The sequence below is a fragment of the Magallana gigas genome, chromosome 3 (genome assembly GCF_963853765.1).
Source record: "Magallana gigas chromosome 3, xbMagGiga1.1, whole genome shotgun sequence".
Classification (NCBI taxonomy): domain Eukaryota; kingdom Metazoa; phylum Mollusca; class Bivalvia; order Ostreida; family Ostreidae; genus Magallana; species Magallana gigas.
In genome coordinates this window covers 11679269-11697660 of record NC_088855.1, presented here as the reverse complement: position 1 = coordinate 11697660, position 18392 = coordinate 11679269, and the positions used below count along the sequence as shown (strand labels likewise).

The window sequence follows — 18392 nt, the reverse complement described above, 5'->3', positions numbered from 1 at the left end:
CAGCTTTAACAGGGTACAATACCTACATCTTTAAACTTGCAATAGTTATTCATCGATATACATCTCTTATATTAATGTATCATTGTGGTATAGGTAAAAAGTAGCAAGCGTTCATGTATGTTAAAGGTCATATGAAACGATATTCTGACCATATTGACTTATATACAGGAATGAGTTCATAAGTGCCTATTTAATATGACTAACAATGTTTTAGGATATTTTATGCAAAATATCAACGCCACAGTCGATCAAAATTTCTCAATCGGGAAAAGGATCATCGACCTACGCGGACTACCTCCCGTACTAATGACGTCAGTAAGACCCAATTGCCTTAGTGAATACAAATATCCATATCATTTTGCAGTAGATTAAAAGGAAAAAGATATCATTTTATATTAAAACTTATATAATCATACAGTAAATAACAACGGCAGTAAATTTTCTCTCAAGAAATTAAATCGTCCGCATTTTTTTTCAATTGACAGCGTGTGCTTATTCAGTTCGGAGACTCAAGAATGAGTGATTTTCGTTATAGGCCTACATGCAAATACGTGTATATGCATCTTTGTATGCATCGTTTCAATTAGTTTTAACGAAATTATCACATTCAAGGATAAAACCATCGTTTTTACCAATTTACACGTTCATGCAACTCATGATTTTTTTTAAACAGCTTACTAGGAAACATGCATCATCATTCGCTTCACTGTTAATTTTTTGGTTTCGTTTTCAAGTTGACAAATATGTTGCCATTCAATTTAATTACTTTTAGTCGAAGAGCCTCAAATGTGTTGATTTGAAACGTGTACTATTATACATGTAGTATGTGCGGTGTTTTGATGTTACAACGTGTATAATAATGTGCGGTGTTAGAACACTAGTTCTAATGCATTGTTTACATCGGAGGGTCTGTGTGACGTCATAAATCCACAAAATCAAAAACAATAAGCAGGGAACAATTTTTTACAGGTGCTGAGTTTTCACGGTAATTTCTCAGTAATGCAAAGGCAGAAAAATTTTACTTCACGTAATATGAGCTTTAAATTTCTCCTTCCTCAAACACTAGGCACCTATATAGATATACACGAATTGTTTAACTATTGGAAAACCAACAGAATTAAAATGTATAAAAAATGAACACATTCATAGAATTGCATTTTAACCATAACTCAAATACATCTGACAAATTAAAACAATAAGTAATCGCTAAGCAAATTAAACTTTTAAAAAGAAACTATTTATTGTAAGCATTTCAGTGAACTAAATTTAACTTGGCTTGCTGGGGCTGTTGAAAAGAAACATTTGATTTCGATTCCTTACAGATACTCTGGTTCAAGATCAATGTCTTCATCTTTTGCCACTTGTTTCTCACTTTTCGTGTGTAAATTTTGGACATTATATTTCTTTTATGTGCATCCATCGGGGACTCCAAGCTTGTTTCCTGGTTTGATGATAAGTGATTCACAGATTTCATAAGCAAATCACAGCACACCACAACTACTGGGTGACATTGATGAAGCTCAACCTCCAAGAATCCAAGATAAGTCATATATTCTAGTGTCATAGAATAAAATGCACTTATTATTATCACATTGGTTATAAATAATATATACCAGAAATTTCTGTATTTTAATCACTGTTTTTGTTATAAAGATATTTCTTGTTCAGTTATTTTATGATATAAATGTTTTGGTATTTTGAAGTCCGACTGGAATAAGAGAAATAGAATACGCATTTGATTTTTTCATAGAATCATTTATTCTTTGTACAGTCGTTTACAAATATTTCTAGATTCTATAAAATATTTACACGACAATAAGCAGTCATTCTCTACCTGCAATTTGTTTTCGTTAAAAATCCCTTAATTTCTATTTTTTAAAAGACAGATGCAGAATGCTTCACTAGATGCGTTTGTAGTAAAACATGTTGTAAAAAGATTACGAGGGTCATACATCTAATACAGTAAATATATTTAGATTTTGAGGAAATCAACATATGATATATTTTAAGTATCCAAGAATAAATTTGAAAATCTTGAAGAAACATACCTATGTCAAAACGCTCAAATCCAGGAATCAGTAATGGTTTGTCCATACGTGCAATGTAGAATGTATTTATACAGATAGAAGTCATGACACGGAATATACATCGGTACAACCCAGTCAGGATATAGTAGAAAAACAGGAAGAATGACAAGTTCTGGTATACCCATCTGTAAAAAATAAAGAGGAAAGCCATGAAACCCTTTATATGTGAAACTAGGCTATATCTAACAAGTGTTATTTTACAACTTTTTACTTTTTCTGGTTAAAAAGGTTTTAGAGTGTAGAGTGATGATGATCTTACTTAGCATTTTCAACGTTTAAGAAGTTATTTCCTTATCGTTGGAAATTATTGAGGGAATACACCTTAGACAGGTATATCTTTTGTCTTCTTTTCCAATATAAATTGTTACTTCATCCGAGAAATGAACAAATATGCCTTTTTGCGATAAACATAGGTCCTACTAAACCGGTATCTCATGTATTAGAAGGGAAAAAAGGTTGAGAGTTAAAAATTAATGCAAATAAAAAAATATCATTCAGTGGTAATGAATATTTGCTGATTTAATTAAAACAACTTTGTGTATAATTTTTTTATTTGCCTTAAAATAAACCATAGTTTGTACATGTATCATAATATTTTGTTTCCAACCATTATCAATTAAATGAAAAAGAATAGTCTCAAAAGAACAATATTTACAGTTGATGAATACATACATTTGTACAAGAGTGCATTGTATATTTAAAAAAGTGTTGCTGAAAGAAAGCACCAGTTTTACTCATTTGTTGTTGTCGTTTTTGTCATCTTTGATAAGATAAGCATTTTTTGCATATGAAATCGTTCTTGCTTATATAACATACAAATGAATAACCTGTTATCCAGAGCCAATGCTCTTTCCCAGTGCTTGCCATTGTCAGCACTTAGATAATGATTTTGTAGGAACACACGACTGCTGATGAATCGAAGGATGAATCTCAGGACAAACAAAAAGATCACACCAGGTCTATAAAAATCCGCAATTGACACAAGTTTATAAATGACATTAGAAAAAGGATAAGTTATAAAATCAAAGTACTGAAGTACTGACGGGTGTTGATTTTATCGATTATCATTTATTTTAAAATCAATTTATCTTGCATGACAATTAGCTTCTAGTTTGAATTTGAATTACGCACTTTTTTATAATATGAATTTTTTAGACTTTTCCGACAAGAATTTCGAGAAACACCATATGAATCATGTTGTGTAATATTTAAAGATAGATTTCAACTATATAGTATGTATTAGTTATCGAAACAATTCTAAAAATTGTATGGATCAAAGTACTATTGATAGCGAACTCTAGTCTCGTTTAACTAGACGCTCGGCTGTCTCCGTTAATATCCGACAAGCAAGAGAGCCCCCTCTCTGCTTGTCGCAGATTTACGGAGACAGCCGAGCGTCTGGTTGAACGAGACTATATTAATTAACTCTGGCGTAGGAATACATGAGACTACAAAAATATCTAAATTGTTCGTACTATATAAAATTTGACTATTTATAAAGTGTTTATAGACAAGTTTCCTTGAAAAACAATGCTTCGGCATACATTACATCGAATTTTTTTCTATTATTTTCAAGAACTTAGTCTTGTCAGCGGTGATGATTTGTACTTAGTTCCACACACTGTTTCACTTTCGGTTTGCCAGAGTAACTGCATAGGAGAGTTGAATAAAACCAACTCCCAAAAAGGTGCTATTTATACTTACAACACAAATTCCAGAGGTATCAAAAACTCTTCTGGAACCTTTTTCATTATTGGCAAAATACAAAAGTAAGATAACAAGAGGCATGAGACAAACACCAAAATCTGGAAAAAAATATAACCTGAAAAAAGGTATAATGGAATAATTATAATTTCATAACATTTCATTCGATTATATTTACGTTATATTACGTTCAGTGTTTATTTTCCCTTATGTTTGCATTTCAAATCTCCGACGTTAATTTTCCTTGAAAAACACATAGCCTTTTCACGACGCATGCCCTCAAATATAATTAAACGTCATTATGCGTTTTGAAAATATTTCTCATTGTAAAATAAGATGAATCGTTTTGACTTACATAACCAATTTAATATCTACTTATAAAAGCATTTAATAACTGTTAATTCATATATCTATTCGTTCATAAACCAGATTTTTCTCTAAACAGTTCGGCACTATAGTTTTTGTCGCGAAAGCGAACAAAGTAACATGTTAATATGGCTGCTCCATGCATGTTTCCCTGACTAAGAGTGTACTATATAAGGCGACGATACACAAATATTTCAAACAAATAAACATCCATATGAATATTTACATATATATCATTTAATGAATGATTAATTTTTTAATGACGTCGGTCCTATAACACACCAAGACTGTGCAGACAAATTATCATACAGCGTTAGCGAGCGGTATCCAAAAATAAGCATTCAATGCTTAAAAAACACTGTCCGAACATTTCCTATTTATTTTAAGATTTTGATTTTTTCATTAAAAATGGTTAAAATATTTCACTTTATGAACATTGACACAATTCAGTCATTTTTTTAATTTCCACTGTTATTTTGTTGATAATATAATTTAATTATAAGTACATTCAATCACATCGAGCTTTTTTTTGTAAAAGGTAACAACAAAAATTCTGCAAAGTAATTTTTTAACATTTAAATTTTAGCCAATTATAAAACGCCCAAGTAAACCACTCTATACATTTAAGGCGAAGGAATATAATATATATTTTTTCAAATACTTCCTACTAGTAGGACCCTTTACTATTATTTTTTTCTTCTTATCCAAAATATTGTACTCACATTTTCAGTATACGCAGTATCTTTGCTAGCCAAAGGTTTTCGGTCCACTCCGCTCCCTATAAACCCTTGGTAAATCTCATAACGAAAACTCAATGATGCAATGGCGCTGTCTATCGAACAACATGAGTTGCCCCCTTTTCATACTTACATTTTATTCGAATGAAGCAATGGTTTATTAACACGCCATGGCATAAATACAACTTGAATATTTGTTTATTAGTGAGTATTGGAACAAAATCAACGATGCTATTAACTAAGAATTAAGATGAAATGTAGAAAAAGCAAGGACTGTCTTATTTATAATGTTTGTATGGACCAGTGGAGGGAGTTAAAAAGTCGGTGATATATGAAAGCTTTCATGCCATAAAACCAAGTATTGTCGTGAATATTGTCGACAAAAGAAAATAAATAAAATAGAGTTCATTAAACCTGAAAAAGCAATAACCATCAGCAAAGACTCCTATAGCAATGGAATAGGCAACTTTTACATTCGCCATGTTTACTTCCCATACTACATAAATGTATCACGCTAGCCTTTACAAGTTTGTAAAACTCAGTACAATCCAAATAAAATATAGAGTTTTTAAAGCGGTTAAACCATCTTTGGGGGAAACATTTTTATCTCAACTTTTTAGAAGCCCGAAATGTTATACCAGAGATCACATGTGTGTTCTGTTTGGAATTTATTTATAAGAGCTTGTTTTAAACGTTACAATTGGATCAGCTACTTGCAGCTGCAGTTAATCATAAAACGGAGCTTGTAACCAAGTTTTCGTTATGAGATCTGCCAAAGGCTTATAAGGGAGCGGAGTGGACCGAAAACCCTTGGCTAACAAAGATGCAGTTTACCTAAATGTTTAATTCACTATTATTCATCAGTCTTTTTTAAAACCTCCTTTGGAATAAAAAACAGTTCTCAAATTATATTAGTGTCTTCGGATAACAACAAACCTCCAATAAGGTGTGAAACCTGGTGCCCTGCATACATAAGATTTTTTACCTAAAAAAAATGATTACATACATACTCAAAGAAGTTTGTTCAAAGTTTGGAACTATATTTTCATAGCTTTATAGACAATCTACAAAATTATTCAGAAATACCAGTGCATACGAAATTGCATAAGTATACATTACACTGTAAGTTAAATTAACTCTTACCAGTTTTTCTGAGTGATCAAGTCTGCAATGAGTGGGAATGAAAGATTTGTCCCCTCTCCATCTTTTCATAAGATGTTGTCTCTGAGACCGGTAGATAAGGATCATGTTGGTTATTAGATAAACAGCAGACAGAATGTTGCTGACTATCAAGGACACTATTTAAAGCCACAAAGAAAGTTAATATTACATGTAGTATTATTTTAGAATACCATATGCAATTTAACATTTGACTTTTTAGATATTGTTTTAGTATTAATCTAAATAATGTAACTTTATCAATAATGTTCTATCATTTCCAAAAATACAATCTTTATTTGTTTGTATGTAAAAATGCCCGGGTTATTGATAACAAATACATTTATTTGTGAAAACAGACTCTAGCCTAATAATCAGCCAGGTGTAAAATATTCAAAATGGTTTGCCATTTTGGTGGGAATTGAGAACTTTAGAATGTTGACTAAGTGAAAATAAATCGATGGAATGATCGGAAGAGAGATCACATTCTTATACAGGAAAACACAGAAAAAAATCTATAAAAATCTTTTCCTCAAAAACCAATCGGCCAGAAAAGCTGTAACTAGCGCCTTTAATTAGGTAAAGTAGATTTAAAATGTTAATATAAAAGGCATAATGTATACAAGTATCATGTCTTAAAATTGTTGATTCTTAATTGTTTACATTGTGGTCCCTGGGGTATTACTGGGCCTCACAAAGGGTAAAATTTGATATTAGATCATATTTATATAAACAATGTTAATGTCAATGTCTTCATGAAAACTGCAATCTTCATCACAATATCTGATGACAATGAAACCACCCAGTTATGTTTAATAAAAGAATTTTTTAGTAACAGTTTGAAAATATATTTATACAGGATTTATTTTACTACATTGTCTAAATTTTTTATATGACTCCAGAAAGCTCATTTATTATGGCTATTGTGGATCAAGTGAACAATGTAGTACATGGGCTACTTGTTTAGATTCTGGCAGATGTTCTTCATAGAGATTTTTTAATTACAAAATTACCTCTGATCACTTCCGATAAAATTTTAATCTGTTCGCAACCATTTAACGAGAGAGTAGAGTAAAGAGCCGCCAATTTCGATAACGAACTCTCCGTTATTTCTCCAAGTTGAAACGTCAATAGAAAATTCTACAAAATCATTCATTTATCACATAATGTGATTAAACGTGACATTTGTATTTAATATATCTGATACAAGAATGAAAATAAGATATTAAAAGAATGAAGTAATAAAAGAGAAAAATATCATATAATTACCGAGTAAAACACAAGCAAAACAATGGTATTGATAGCAAGAGTTCGAGTTGTACACCGATACAGGCTCTTGTGAAGACAACATAGCTTTGCCTCTGCTAAAACAGTTTCTGAATACGTAATGATTCTTTGTCTGTAAATAAAATGCATAAATTGCCTCAGGTTGAGCAACAAACCAATAATAATTTTAATAATAAAGAAATTGTAAGAGCAGAAATACTCCATCAATGTATACAACTAAAAAATGCATAATGTTTATTTTTAATTTAATAGAAATAAAAGTTCCTGCACAGTTCGTAAAACCACATCAATTTTTGTCAATTGAAATGGATTCTTTTAACAAAATAACATTCTTTCAGAGAGAGACAGAGAGAGACAGAGAGACAGAGAGACAGAGAGAGACAATGAGAGAGAGAGAGAGAGAGAGAGAGAGTTATTGGAAAGTAAAGGGCATGACAATATGATACATGCCGACACATAAGTAAAAATATACTTGATATCGTTCCCCTCTATTTTTGATTTGGGTGCCACCAGAAGTTCCTTAACATGCATTACTTGGTCAATCTTTACTAGGAGTTCTTTGTGCTAAATTTAGATAAAAAGAAACTATGAACAGTTCACTGACCAAGAACAGAATAGATAAAGCAATTAATGTTCAAAGAACTTTTAAAAAAATCATATTCCAACATATTCTTACAAATTTCGATTTTTTGAGGATGGCTGTGACAAATCGATAGACAAACAAAATCATGATGTAGATTTCACTGACAAGTGTAACAGCGTGAAGAGCCCAATACTAAAAATATAAGCAAAAGACGAGTGCATTTCCAAGACACATTTGATACATTCAATTCAAGCGAATCATAAGCCTCTCCTCTCCGATACATCAACAAGCCCTTTCTCAGTTGTTAGATTTCAAATGCAAAAATATTCAATTTTTCAAAAATTTGTGCAGGTTTGGTTATATCTAAAATTTATAATATGTGAATGAAATTACTTATGTTTATTAATCCAACTAGTTTTACCATTTTTTAAACACCAAAAATGACATTCAAGAACTTACAAAAGGCTAATACTAATATCAACCACAGAAAGATAAAAAAAAAAAATTATCTTAAGGTATCAAACGTATATATAATATACATTTTATATTCACCTTCATATTAAATACGGATAAATTTGAACTGTTAACAGTTTTATTATGTTTTATTCAAAATGTGGGCTACGTTAACTTACAAAAATTGTTTTCCTTACCCAACCAGATTCTTCACATAAATAGCCTCTTGCAAGCAAAACTAATGATCTACAACAATTTGGAAAAAATAATCAAAATATAACAATTGTAGTTAATGCCATTTATAATGCAAGAGGTCATACGTCGGTCCTCAGTCAGAACTTTGCTTACAGAGAAACTTATGAACAGTTTTACAAAACAATCCAATCATTGTTGAACTACTGAAAAAAATATCCAAGGTAACAAACCAATGCATTCATTTGACATGTGGAGAAAGAATTGTTTATGGAATTAATCCCAACGGCGTGGTGCATTACATAATTTCAAACAATTTCTTCCAAAATTCAATCAAGGCAAATCGTGAAAGGATCCAATCTCATTTTCGACTTTATTTTGGCCTAATTACGATAATGCTCAGTATTCATGATTGAATTATGTTGAATTATTCACAAGTTAAAAAACTTACAACAGGAACGTGTACAGAAATCCTACAAGAGAACCGAATACTCTGGATGGTGAATTCAAACAAGCGAAAATGGGATAAAACACCAATGCGGTTAGGAAAGTCAGAAGGAACAACACTATAGCTGTAATATCAAATTTAAAAGGAATTACAATATATCATTGTTGTGCTAAGTAATAATTGCATAATTATAACAATTGTACATAATATGGGTTTGAGGTGGACTATTTTAGATCTTGGAAAACATTACTTACCCACCAACCATCTGTTCACTGATATTTTGCCAGAGAACAGATAAACAAGGATATGTTCCAAGGTACACCCAAATGCAGCTGCGTTGGCAACTGAGTTAGATGTGCCATCCAGAAAATTGATGGGCCTAAAAATGAATATTTATCTATTTAATTATAATTGATCAGGGTTTTCATTTTTAATTCCATAAATACTATAGATCATGATATAAGGTTCAGACAAGGTAACAAAAGTAATGCCTTTAATTCAAAACATATATATAAACTAGAGCCTAGCTCGTTGCAAGCAACGAGTAGGTCCTCCGTTACAGCTTTAAGTCGACACAGGATTGTCACTTTTCAGGGTCTGACAATTTTTGATAGGAGGTAATTTTCACACTACATGGACCTTAACTTCTAACCAATCAGGGCTTTAGAAAATCAATTTGAACTCTTGAAAATTAGTTCATGCGTATTTTCTATGTATAAATGTAATCCCCCAGACTGCAGAGTTTTGAAGAGACCTCTCGTAAAACAGATAAAGGTATGTCTCTGTGATAAGTTTGAGATATATTTAGACAAGAAAAGTATTAGCTGCGAGTTTTAAACACTATTATGCACAGGGAGCTATTCCCTATAAGCAAAACGAAAGCGGATATGCATGTATTTATGTGAAGCTTTTAACTTTCATATTACGCAATATCCAAACAATACTATATTGCAATTAGATTGATAAGATAATGAAGAACAACTTTTCCAGCAACATTATTATCTTAGCATTTATCGTTTTTTAGTTATACTGCAAAGACTTTCCAGTCGCCTAGATCCCTTATTTAAGGAGCCAGTCCCTTTTTTCTCGTCTCAAATGAAACCCTTAAATGTATGCACAACTTTTGATCTATATGCATTTATAAAATATTTCAAACTATAAAGTCACGAAGAAAACACATGAGTAAAACTAAGCAATTTAAAACATAAATTTCGATTATATAATTCAAGTGGTACAATTGGGAAAAACTAAAATACAAAAATCAGAGGACAACACTCAAAGTGTCAATTTTAAAGATTCCTAACTTTGGATTATTTGCTACGGACCATTTTGGAGCCTTTGTCCGGAAACGATTGCCCCTAAAATATTGAAAAAGGGGATAACTCGAACCCGGAAGTTACGATTTCTCATCTTTTTTGTGACTTAAAAGCTTAATCTAATTTACAATACACCCTGAAAATTTAAATGAAATCGGACGACAAACAAAAAAGTTATGAAGGTTTAAAAAACGTCTAGAAGAAGAATAACAATAATGAAGAATTACCATCAGAATCAGGGTAAGGTCAATGTAAGGTTAACTATATAAAAAAACTTACAATGGTAGTCCGGGTTTTCCATAACAAATATCAGATTTGTATCGTCTTCGCTCGAATAGGGATATAATTAGAGTTGCTACCATCTGTAATGAAATATACCAGTACTTGACAATGATACATCTAATAAATGACAGAATATGCAAAATATAAACAGATAATTACGTAAAGAGCAATGATAAAATTGGAAATCTTTTAGTGAAATGCAAGTCTATACCTTTTTTTGTTTTTACTTCCTTACTTCATTATTTAAGTCACCACTCAACAATATTATTTATGTTAAACAGTGTGTTATAAATGTACATATAAAACTATTGGGTATTTACACACAAACGCCAATCCTTTGAAGAAATTCCTTTTTTCCAATTATTTAAGAGTTATTAAACACTATTGTTGATGGAAGATCGTTTCAGAAACTCAAGGCTTAAAACTTACCCAAATAATCTATCTATCTATCTATCTATCTATCTATCTATCTATCTATCTATCTATCTATCTATCTATCTATCTTTCTTTCTTTCTTTCTTTCTTTATAAATAATTCTTTCTTTATATTTACATACCGCAAAAGGAGACATTCCAAAACCATAAAATATTGCATTTGTATATTCCTTGCACAGCTCAGTGTTTGAAGGTGATGCTGCTACAGTAGTTGATACATTACCGGTTTCGTTTTGCATTCTACAAACATATTGACATTTTGTTTTTAACAATTAAAATGATAGGTATATAATTATAATTGAAGAGATTTGGCATTTATATAACATACCTCGCTTTTCTCCGGGAGTTAAAAAAAGCGAGACCGACCGTTGAGGTATAAGAAACGAGACCAGCCGTTTTCTGATGATAAAATTTGATTAACTTTGTTGTAATTGGAACCAATGAAGTACCAATCCGACAGCTGCAAATGATAAAGACACATATTTTCACGGGGTTGATAATTTCATTTCTCAGCTAGCCGTCAAACGTTGCAATATTCGATCTTTTCCATTTGTATTTTAATAATTTTCATTTGTATTGTATATTTTTTTATTTGTATCGTATAATTTTCATTTGAAAACTCTCATTTTCATTTGTATTATATAATAGTTCATTTGCATAGTATAAACTTCATATGTATTATATTATTTTTCATTTCTCAGTATAGTAAAAATTTAAATTGTATTGTATTGTAAAATATTATACTGGTTTTGTAAAATAATTCTTTATATGGCATAATTTTCATAGGTATTGTATCTTAAGGTGTATTTGTTTTGGTTTTTAGGAAGGATTTTATTGAATTAATATTATCCTTTATCGAACTTGGTAATGCTAAAGTGTCTGGAAGCTGGCTTAGTCCTTTTTGACAATCATAGCATGTCCCAAGTTGTTGATGCCTGTGAACAAAATACACTAAAAAAATAAAAAAAGTAAAAATATCCAAGATATCTTTATTATCAAATTATCATTTTTCACTAAGAAAAGTTGACAGGAAAGAAAAAAATTCTTAAGGAGATTTACGATGGGTAATGTATACTTCTTTACACCATTCTGAACTCACTCGGAATACCTTGCACAATTTTTCAACGTTTTCATTCGGGCCATTTCATGAATGATGCATTGCAAAATCTTTCTATAGACTTTCTATATTGGGTTGTGTATTTTAAACCTGTAGCGGGAGAGGGAGCGTTTCAAAACAGATAATCTAGACAGTTTTCATATACATGTAAGTGGAGAACGTACTAGTAGTTAGAGCACAAGGGTATTCATGATTATCGAAAATTAAGCAAACGTGATGAAAGCAAAAACTCAGGAGAAAGTATGAATACAAATATATTTTTTAAGAAATTGTAAGTACATGTATTAATTTAATCATCATCGGAATCGCACGAATGATCCAGCCTTTTTAACTCTGGAGGTGGGAAAAACGAGATTGACCTTGGAGGTATGAGAAACGAGATCGGCCTTGGGATTACAACGATGTAATATTTCTTTGAAATCTAGTAAATCCTATAAGTTAGTTGACACAGTTAGGAAACCCAGAGCCACTTGAAATGTTCCAACATGGAACAAATTAAGATTTTATGATTGGATGCTTACTTATCTGAGTCAACCCTTCCCCTCCTCTCTTTCCCTTCGTGGCCTTAACTTTTTGAAAAATTTGGCTTCAAGGAAGACTGAAGTAACTCCTGCAGGAGTTGGAGGAGGTAACGGGAGAGGTATCAAAGGTAGTGAGACCATCTCAAAGTTTCGGCGGTTGTAACAACCCAAGCCGGTAATAAAGCCGATAAGTTATAAAGACATTGAATTTGTTTGCTAAAAATAGATTAATAACCTGTCAAACAAGATACAGCAGATTTCAGGCACCATAGTATTACCCACTTTGATAAAGGATAACAATAACTAATGAAATCTTTTGAAACAAACCAAAAGAAATATTTCACCATGCTAATAGAAAGAAATTTATGCAATGAAAAAGACCTGGAAAATCTTAGAATACAAAAAAAAAATATACAATGCAAAAGGAATAACATAGAATTAAGTAGAAAGTTATAGAATACAAAAAGAAAATTATACAATAGAAATGAAAATTTAGGCAAGACACAAATGGAAAGGATAAAATATTGCAACGTTTGACATGCCATAAATGCTCTACAATTATTGTTGTATTTTAAGCTATGAATAGGTTGAATAAGTTACTCAAGAAAAACAAAATGCACTAAGTTGAAGTCTCGGTGAATTTTGCATTTCGATGGTAGCTAAATCATCGTATTGATAAAAACATTAAAAAAAATTATTATTTACACATGTATATATCTTAAATGTCTTTTCAAATTAGAAAAAAATCCATTTAATTCTTTTTCAATAGTAATTGGTTCCTCGATATTTATGTACGATCTTTTTTTTTCTCTTTTTTAAGGAAAAAAATATTGTATCTAAGCTATTCAAAGAATGATATCATTCTAATGATATTTTATTTATGTTGTTTAATTGTTCAATTATGTTGTTTTGGTCATTCTGTGAATTTTCTATAAACATATATTCACCATGCAATTTATATTGTTTTACATGGCTTCAACAAGAGACGGCTAATATGGGGAGGTACAAAAACCGGGAAAATTGAAATACACAGAAAATTCAATATTTTTAGTTATATACGGAAGGCGTTTCACTACTGAGAAAGAATTTTAATTTGTTTCCATATCTTCACTCATGCTTCGATTTCGTAAAATAAAAAACCCAAAATCTGTCTCACTCTTGATAATATTTTAGCAGGATAACAAACTTGACTTGTTAAATATTGAAAAACATGGATTTTTTTAAGAGATTAAAATTTAAATCTCATGCGGCCAGCACTGTGTTACCTGCAGTTAAACTCAAACCAATACGTGACGAGATGTTTTCTGAAAGATTTCACTCTTCAACGTAACTTTTTTAATTTCTCTATTATGTATGAGATTATTTTGAGATGGTTTAATAAATAGTGGAAAACGATTCTTTTTTATTTCTAAATATTATCTGCAATTTTACCCTGACCTAGTTTTCAAATATTGACACGGGATATTTACATTATGATAAGACAGGGAAGAAAAGTTTTAAAAAGCAATTTGTATTCCAAATGAAGTTTTATTATGAAACATCAAGGTAACTTACCTTTATACTTCTGTAGGTCCCAAACAATGATTGATTTGGCGGGAAATGTTCTTTCTGTTTAAATACTTAGAAATATTAGTTTAGAAATTACCCTTTCCGTCTTTTTTCAAAAATGAAAACACGCCAAAGTTACGTGTCAGGGTACTGGTTACATAATTCATATTAACAAACGACAACCCCGTTCTGATAGAAAATGTTCTATTTATAGTAAAACTATGATAGGCTGCACAAGCGTGGAAAATAACACTTTACACATCAATAGGCTTTGCATGTTAGCCAAAATATTTTTTGTATAATTTAGGTTGTTTTTTTTTCTTAATTGATTTTCCTAACAAATATTTATAAATTAAAATGAATAAAAAACCAATTGCTTTGGCATTAAGCGGACAATGAGAAAAAATCTAAATTGGAGTTGATTTTAATTATAAGTGGCTTATATTTTTGTTCTAGCTTACTTAAATGTCAACTTATTGTATATCTTACATGCTCAAGGAATTTCTTTAAACAGAAAGGGTGTTTGAAATATGAAATGAGTAAACAGTTACTCTGGTGCATGCATTTCGTAATTTATTGACAAAATGTCTTTATTCACGCATGTAAGTATAGAGACTTCCATTTCAGTTGAAACAATCTTTTAAGTTGCCGGGCTAGACAGAGATACTCAGTTTCGAAGGATATGTAAAAAATACAATATTTGAGACCAAACTATATTTAAAAAAAAATGTTTTTCACGAGATATATATTATACTATGTATATGTTTGCAATGTTTGATACCTTTGCAGCCCCACTGAAGCACCAAAAAAGCATTTCAGTGTTTATGTTTATATCTATTTTTGCTTTAGTCAATGAAATACCCAAAATACTGCTTTTAATATAACATAGAAATGATATAATTGATCTGACTCATTTGTTTTTATTGAGTGTACAGTATGGTTACTGAAATTGGTTACACGAATTGGGGAGTATATAAGAACTCAATTGCTATAGCAAAAAATCAACATAGCGATCATACATGCATCTTTAGGCCCTTTGTTTGAATGTTAAAAACATTCAACACAATTTTTCATTACTGCACAGTGGTGGAATTTGCAGGTAAAACCCGTCATAAGATAAGGTGTGATTGAACTTCAGACATTAAACTGCGCATTTCATATAATGTACAGAGTTAGGATAACGTTTTGAACACGAGAGGTGTCACATTGAGCGGAGTTTAAAGGGGCATGGTAACGATTTGGTCAAAAATTATTTTTCCGATTGCTCCAGTAAGGCATTTTTCATGGGTAACCAACATTTGAGTGTCATTCGTTGAGTTATAAGCGAAAACAGAGCTTACAATTATTTGCTATGTAAACAATGCTTTTGTTTACATTTCGAATGTTGAAGTGAAAATCGAGTTTTACACCTAATTTGAATGTGTTGAACGTTAGGAACTGTTTACTTACGCATAAAATGAATAAGAAGATTCACAGAATACACAAATCAGCTTGAAAAAGTTTCTCTTAACTGGTATATTGAACCGTTAACAGAAACAAAGCCCTGTTTATATGATAAAGAATTGTGAGCCCTATATCTTAGTAAAACTTATAACTCTACGACTGACTCTCAAATTTCATTTGAGCTCTCGAAAAGCATTCCTAAAGCATTATAAATCATATAAACTGAAAAAAAGAATTTTACCAAAACCGTGACTATGCCCCTTAAAAGGCATGTAGCATCGTTTTTGAAGACCAGATTATTAAAAAAAAACAAGTAAAAAACCCAGCAAATTATATGAGAGAGAGAGATAGACAGAGACAGAGAGAGAGAGACAGAGAGAGAGAAAGTAGGAGAGAGAGACAGAGAGAGAGAGAGAGAGAGAGAGAGAGAGAGAGAGAGAGAGAGAATGTTATTTGCTTTATTTTCACTTCCAGTTTTTACATGCTGGACGGAAATCCTTAATAATTCAAACTTCAATAAAAAAATAATAATTACCTGCGTGAAGAAGTGGGAAGGGGCAGTGGCGCTGTCTGCGTTATTATACAAACTAAATATCAACTAGATTTACATGGTAAGCAGAACATTGACGCCCTGGCACCTTAGGCCCATGAGGCAGTTTGATCGTCAAAAAACGTAATTGGATCATCTTGTGAAACTGACGCCATATTACGGTTTAAGAACAAATATAAACATCAATGTTTGATAAATGCATACAGATGTGCCATATTAATATTAGAGGTCAATTGAAATTTAGAAAGACGTACTTTTTTTTATAATGGTTCTTTGGGTGTAAATCTCTCAGAACTATATGCAGTTCACCTTGACACTCTTTATCGAATTTAAAATATCTTAGTCACGGAAGTTCATACTTGACCTAAACTTTATCATCCACATGTTTATAATGGTGCTGTTGCTAAACATGCGTTATTGGTTTTAATATCTTATCTTAAGTTTATACACTTGCTTTTCATATAATTATTGAAATCTGAAAGGACAATAAACCTTTCAAAATGTTGTTTTGATTTAATTTTCCAAAACATGTTTTAGAAACAATAAAGCTAGCAAAGCATGGATAAATTTGTTATGTATAACACATAACGTGCATCTTAAAATTCAAATTGAAAAAAAAATGCACATTTTGATATAGCTTAGCGTGCTGGCATCGCATAAAAGAAAAACATAAATGACAATAACAGGGGAACAAGTACGGAGCCTGATACCAATATAAACAGTGCATCACAAAACAAGTATTCCTTTTAAAGGAATGATCGGCATGTGAGATCATTGGTCAGCCCTGATAATGTAATACGAGATCATTACGCTTCATGCAAAAAACTATATATAGCACCTTTTGGTTGATTTTTGAAATGGCAAAGGATGAAATACGCTTTACTTGTAGTATTATTATATTTTTGATAAATATTCTTACGCATGTGTGAAGAAAAAAACGTGATTTTAATAATTATGTATGTAACTGTATAAATGTTTTAATTTCAAGACAAACGGATAAAATTAAGGGTTTTAGCAATCTACGTGTAATTAAAGATATGAATGTGGGTGTCATTGCATAGTAAATAAAGCACCATATATCTCAACGAATTGCATAAGGACGTATCGACCCGCTTCGCTTCGTATCAAATACTTAAACTATAGAAAAGTTCCGAGATCAGATACCATTTGTCACTTGCATGTAACAGATTGCACACAATGGGAACGTAGTATAATCGAAATCATTAAAAAGTTAAAGTAATCATTGGACATACAACTTAAAGAAAAGCAAGAGAAAACTTTAATGCGTTGACTCAGAACAATTAGGCCCATTGGAACAAACATTATACTGTCTTGAACTTCTCTTAATCTCACTACGGTTCCCATAGTAATTTCAACAAATCCAACAACAACGACAAATATATTAACAAAAATTTTTACCATCAACATATTCAAACCAAGGATCGACTCATGCATCTAGACAAGGTAAAATATTTCAAACACAGCGATTGCAGAGCAAAAGTTAAAACAACGGAACAAAAATTAAATATGTATAAGAACATGATACAACCCAATAGTAATTTTAGATGTGATGATTAAATTGATCATGATAGCGAAGACTAATTTGGACTAGGTCGCCCAAAGTTAGAATTTGCTCCTGCTAGAGAAACTTTTTGTCATCTTCGAATCATTGGCGAATTACTTCACTCTTCTTGTGTGCTCTCTGAACTCTGTGGTTGGGATAAGTCGAATAAAGATGAAAACGCGTAAGCGACGTATATTTGATAGCTCTTTTGCGTGTTTTCCAGATAATGAAGAATTCCATTTTACAAGCAGCAATGACATAGGAAGAGTGAATAAGTTGTTATTTTTGAGTTATCAAAGACCTTACATTAGTATATTTTTAACAACAGTGTTTTTGAACCGATTTATCAAGTTAGCAGGTAATGTCCACAGTGGTCAAAAAGGTACCAACAATGGGGTAGCCGACAACATGGCATTCCCCTTAAATCAACATATCATGCCCTCCCTGCTTAGAAAAGTAGCACACTGGGACGACCGCAATCGTGCTACGGGCACAATTCAAAGTAAAATTGATAATAAAGTTGTAATAAATAATTTTGATATTCTGTCCTCAAATGGCCTATTAGTCCACATAATATATCAATATACATCAACAGCAACTAC

The 18392-nt window shown here is 31.3% G+C and overlaps 1 protein-coding gene across 4 annotated transcripts; it reads right to left on the bottom strand.

Moving 5' to 3' along the window:
* Positions 1-1146: 1146 nt before the first annotated feature.
* LOC105325751 (stimulated by retinoic acid gene 6 protein-like) lies at positions 1147-16482 on the bottom strand. 4 transcript variants are annotated; one of them, XM_020066144.3, is made up of 18 exons: positions 16212-16482; positions 14240-14293; positions 11376-11507; positions 11170-11287; positions 10611-10693; positions 9270-9394; positions 9019-9139; positions 8573-8621; positions 8016-8114; positions 7812-7903; positions 7322-7451; positions 7066-7192; positions 6038-6192; positions 5831-5879; positions 3792-3909; positions 2915-3046; positions 2049-2212; positions 1147-1554 (listed from the first exon to the last, which is right to left on the bottom strand). In XM_020066144.3, the coding sequence occupies exons 4-18, from the start codon at positions 11284-11286 to the stop codon at positions 1253-1255; spliced, it is 1863 nt and encodes a 620-aa protein (XP_019921703.2). In that variant the 5' UTR covers position 11287; positions 11376-11507; positions 14240-14293; positions 16212-16482; the 3' UTR covers positions 1147-1252. The 4 variants fall into 4 exon arrangements, with proteins under 4 accessions (XP_019921703.2, XP_034299417.1, XP_034299414.1 ...); XM_034443526.2 differs by lacking the exon at positions 11376-11507; XM_034443523.2 differs by lacking the exon at positions 16212-16482 and having other exon boundaries at positions 14240-14408.
* Positions 16483-18392: the final 1910 nt, after the last annotated feature.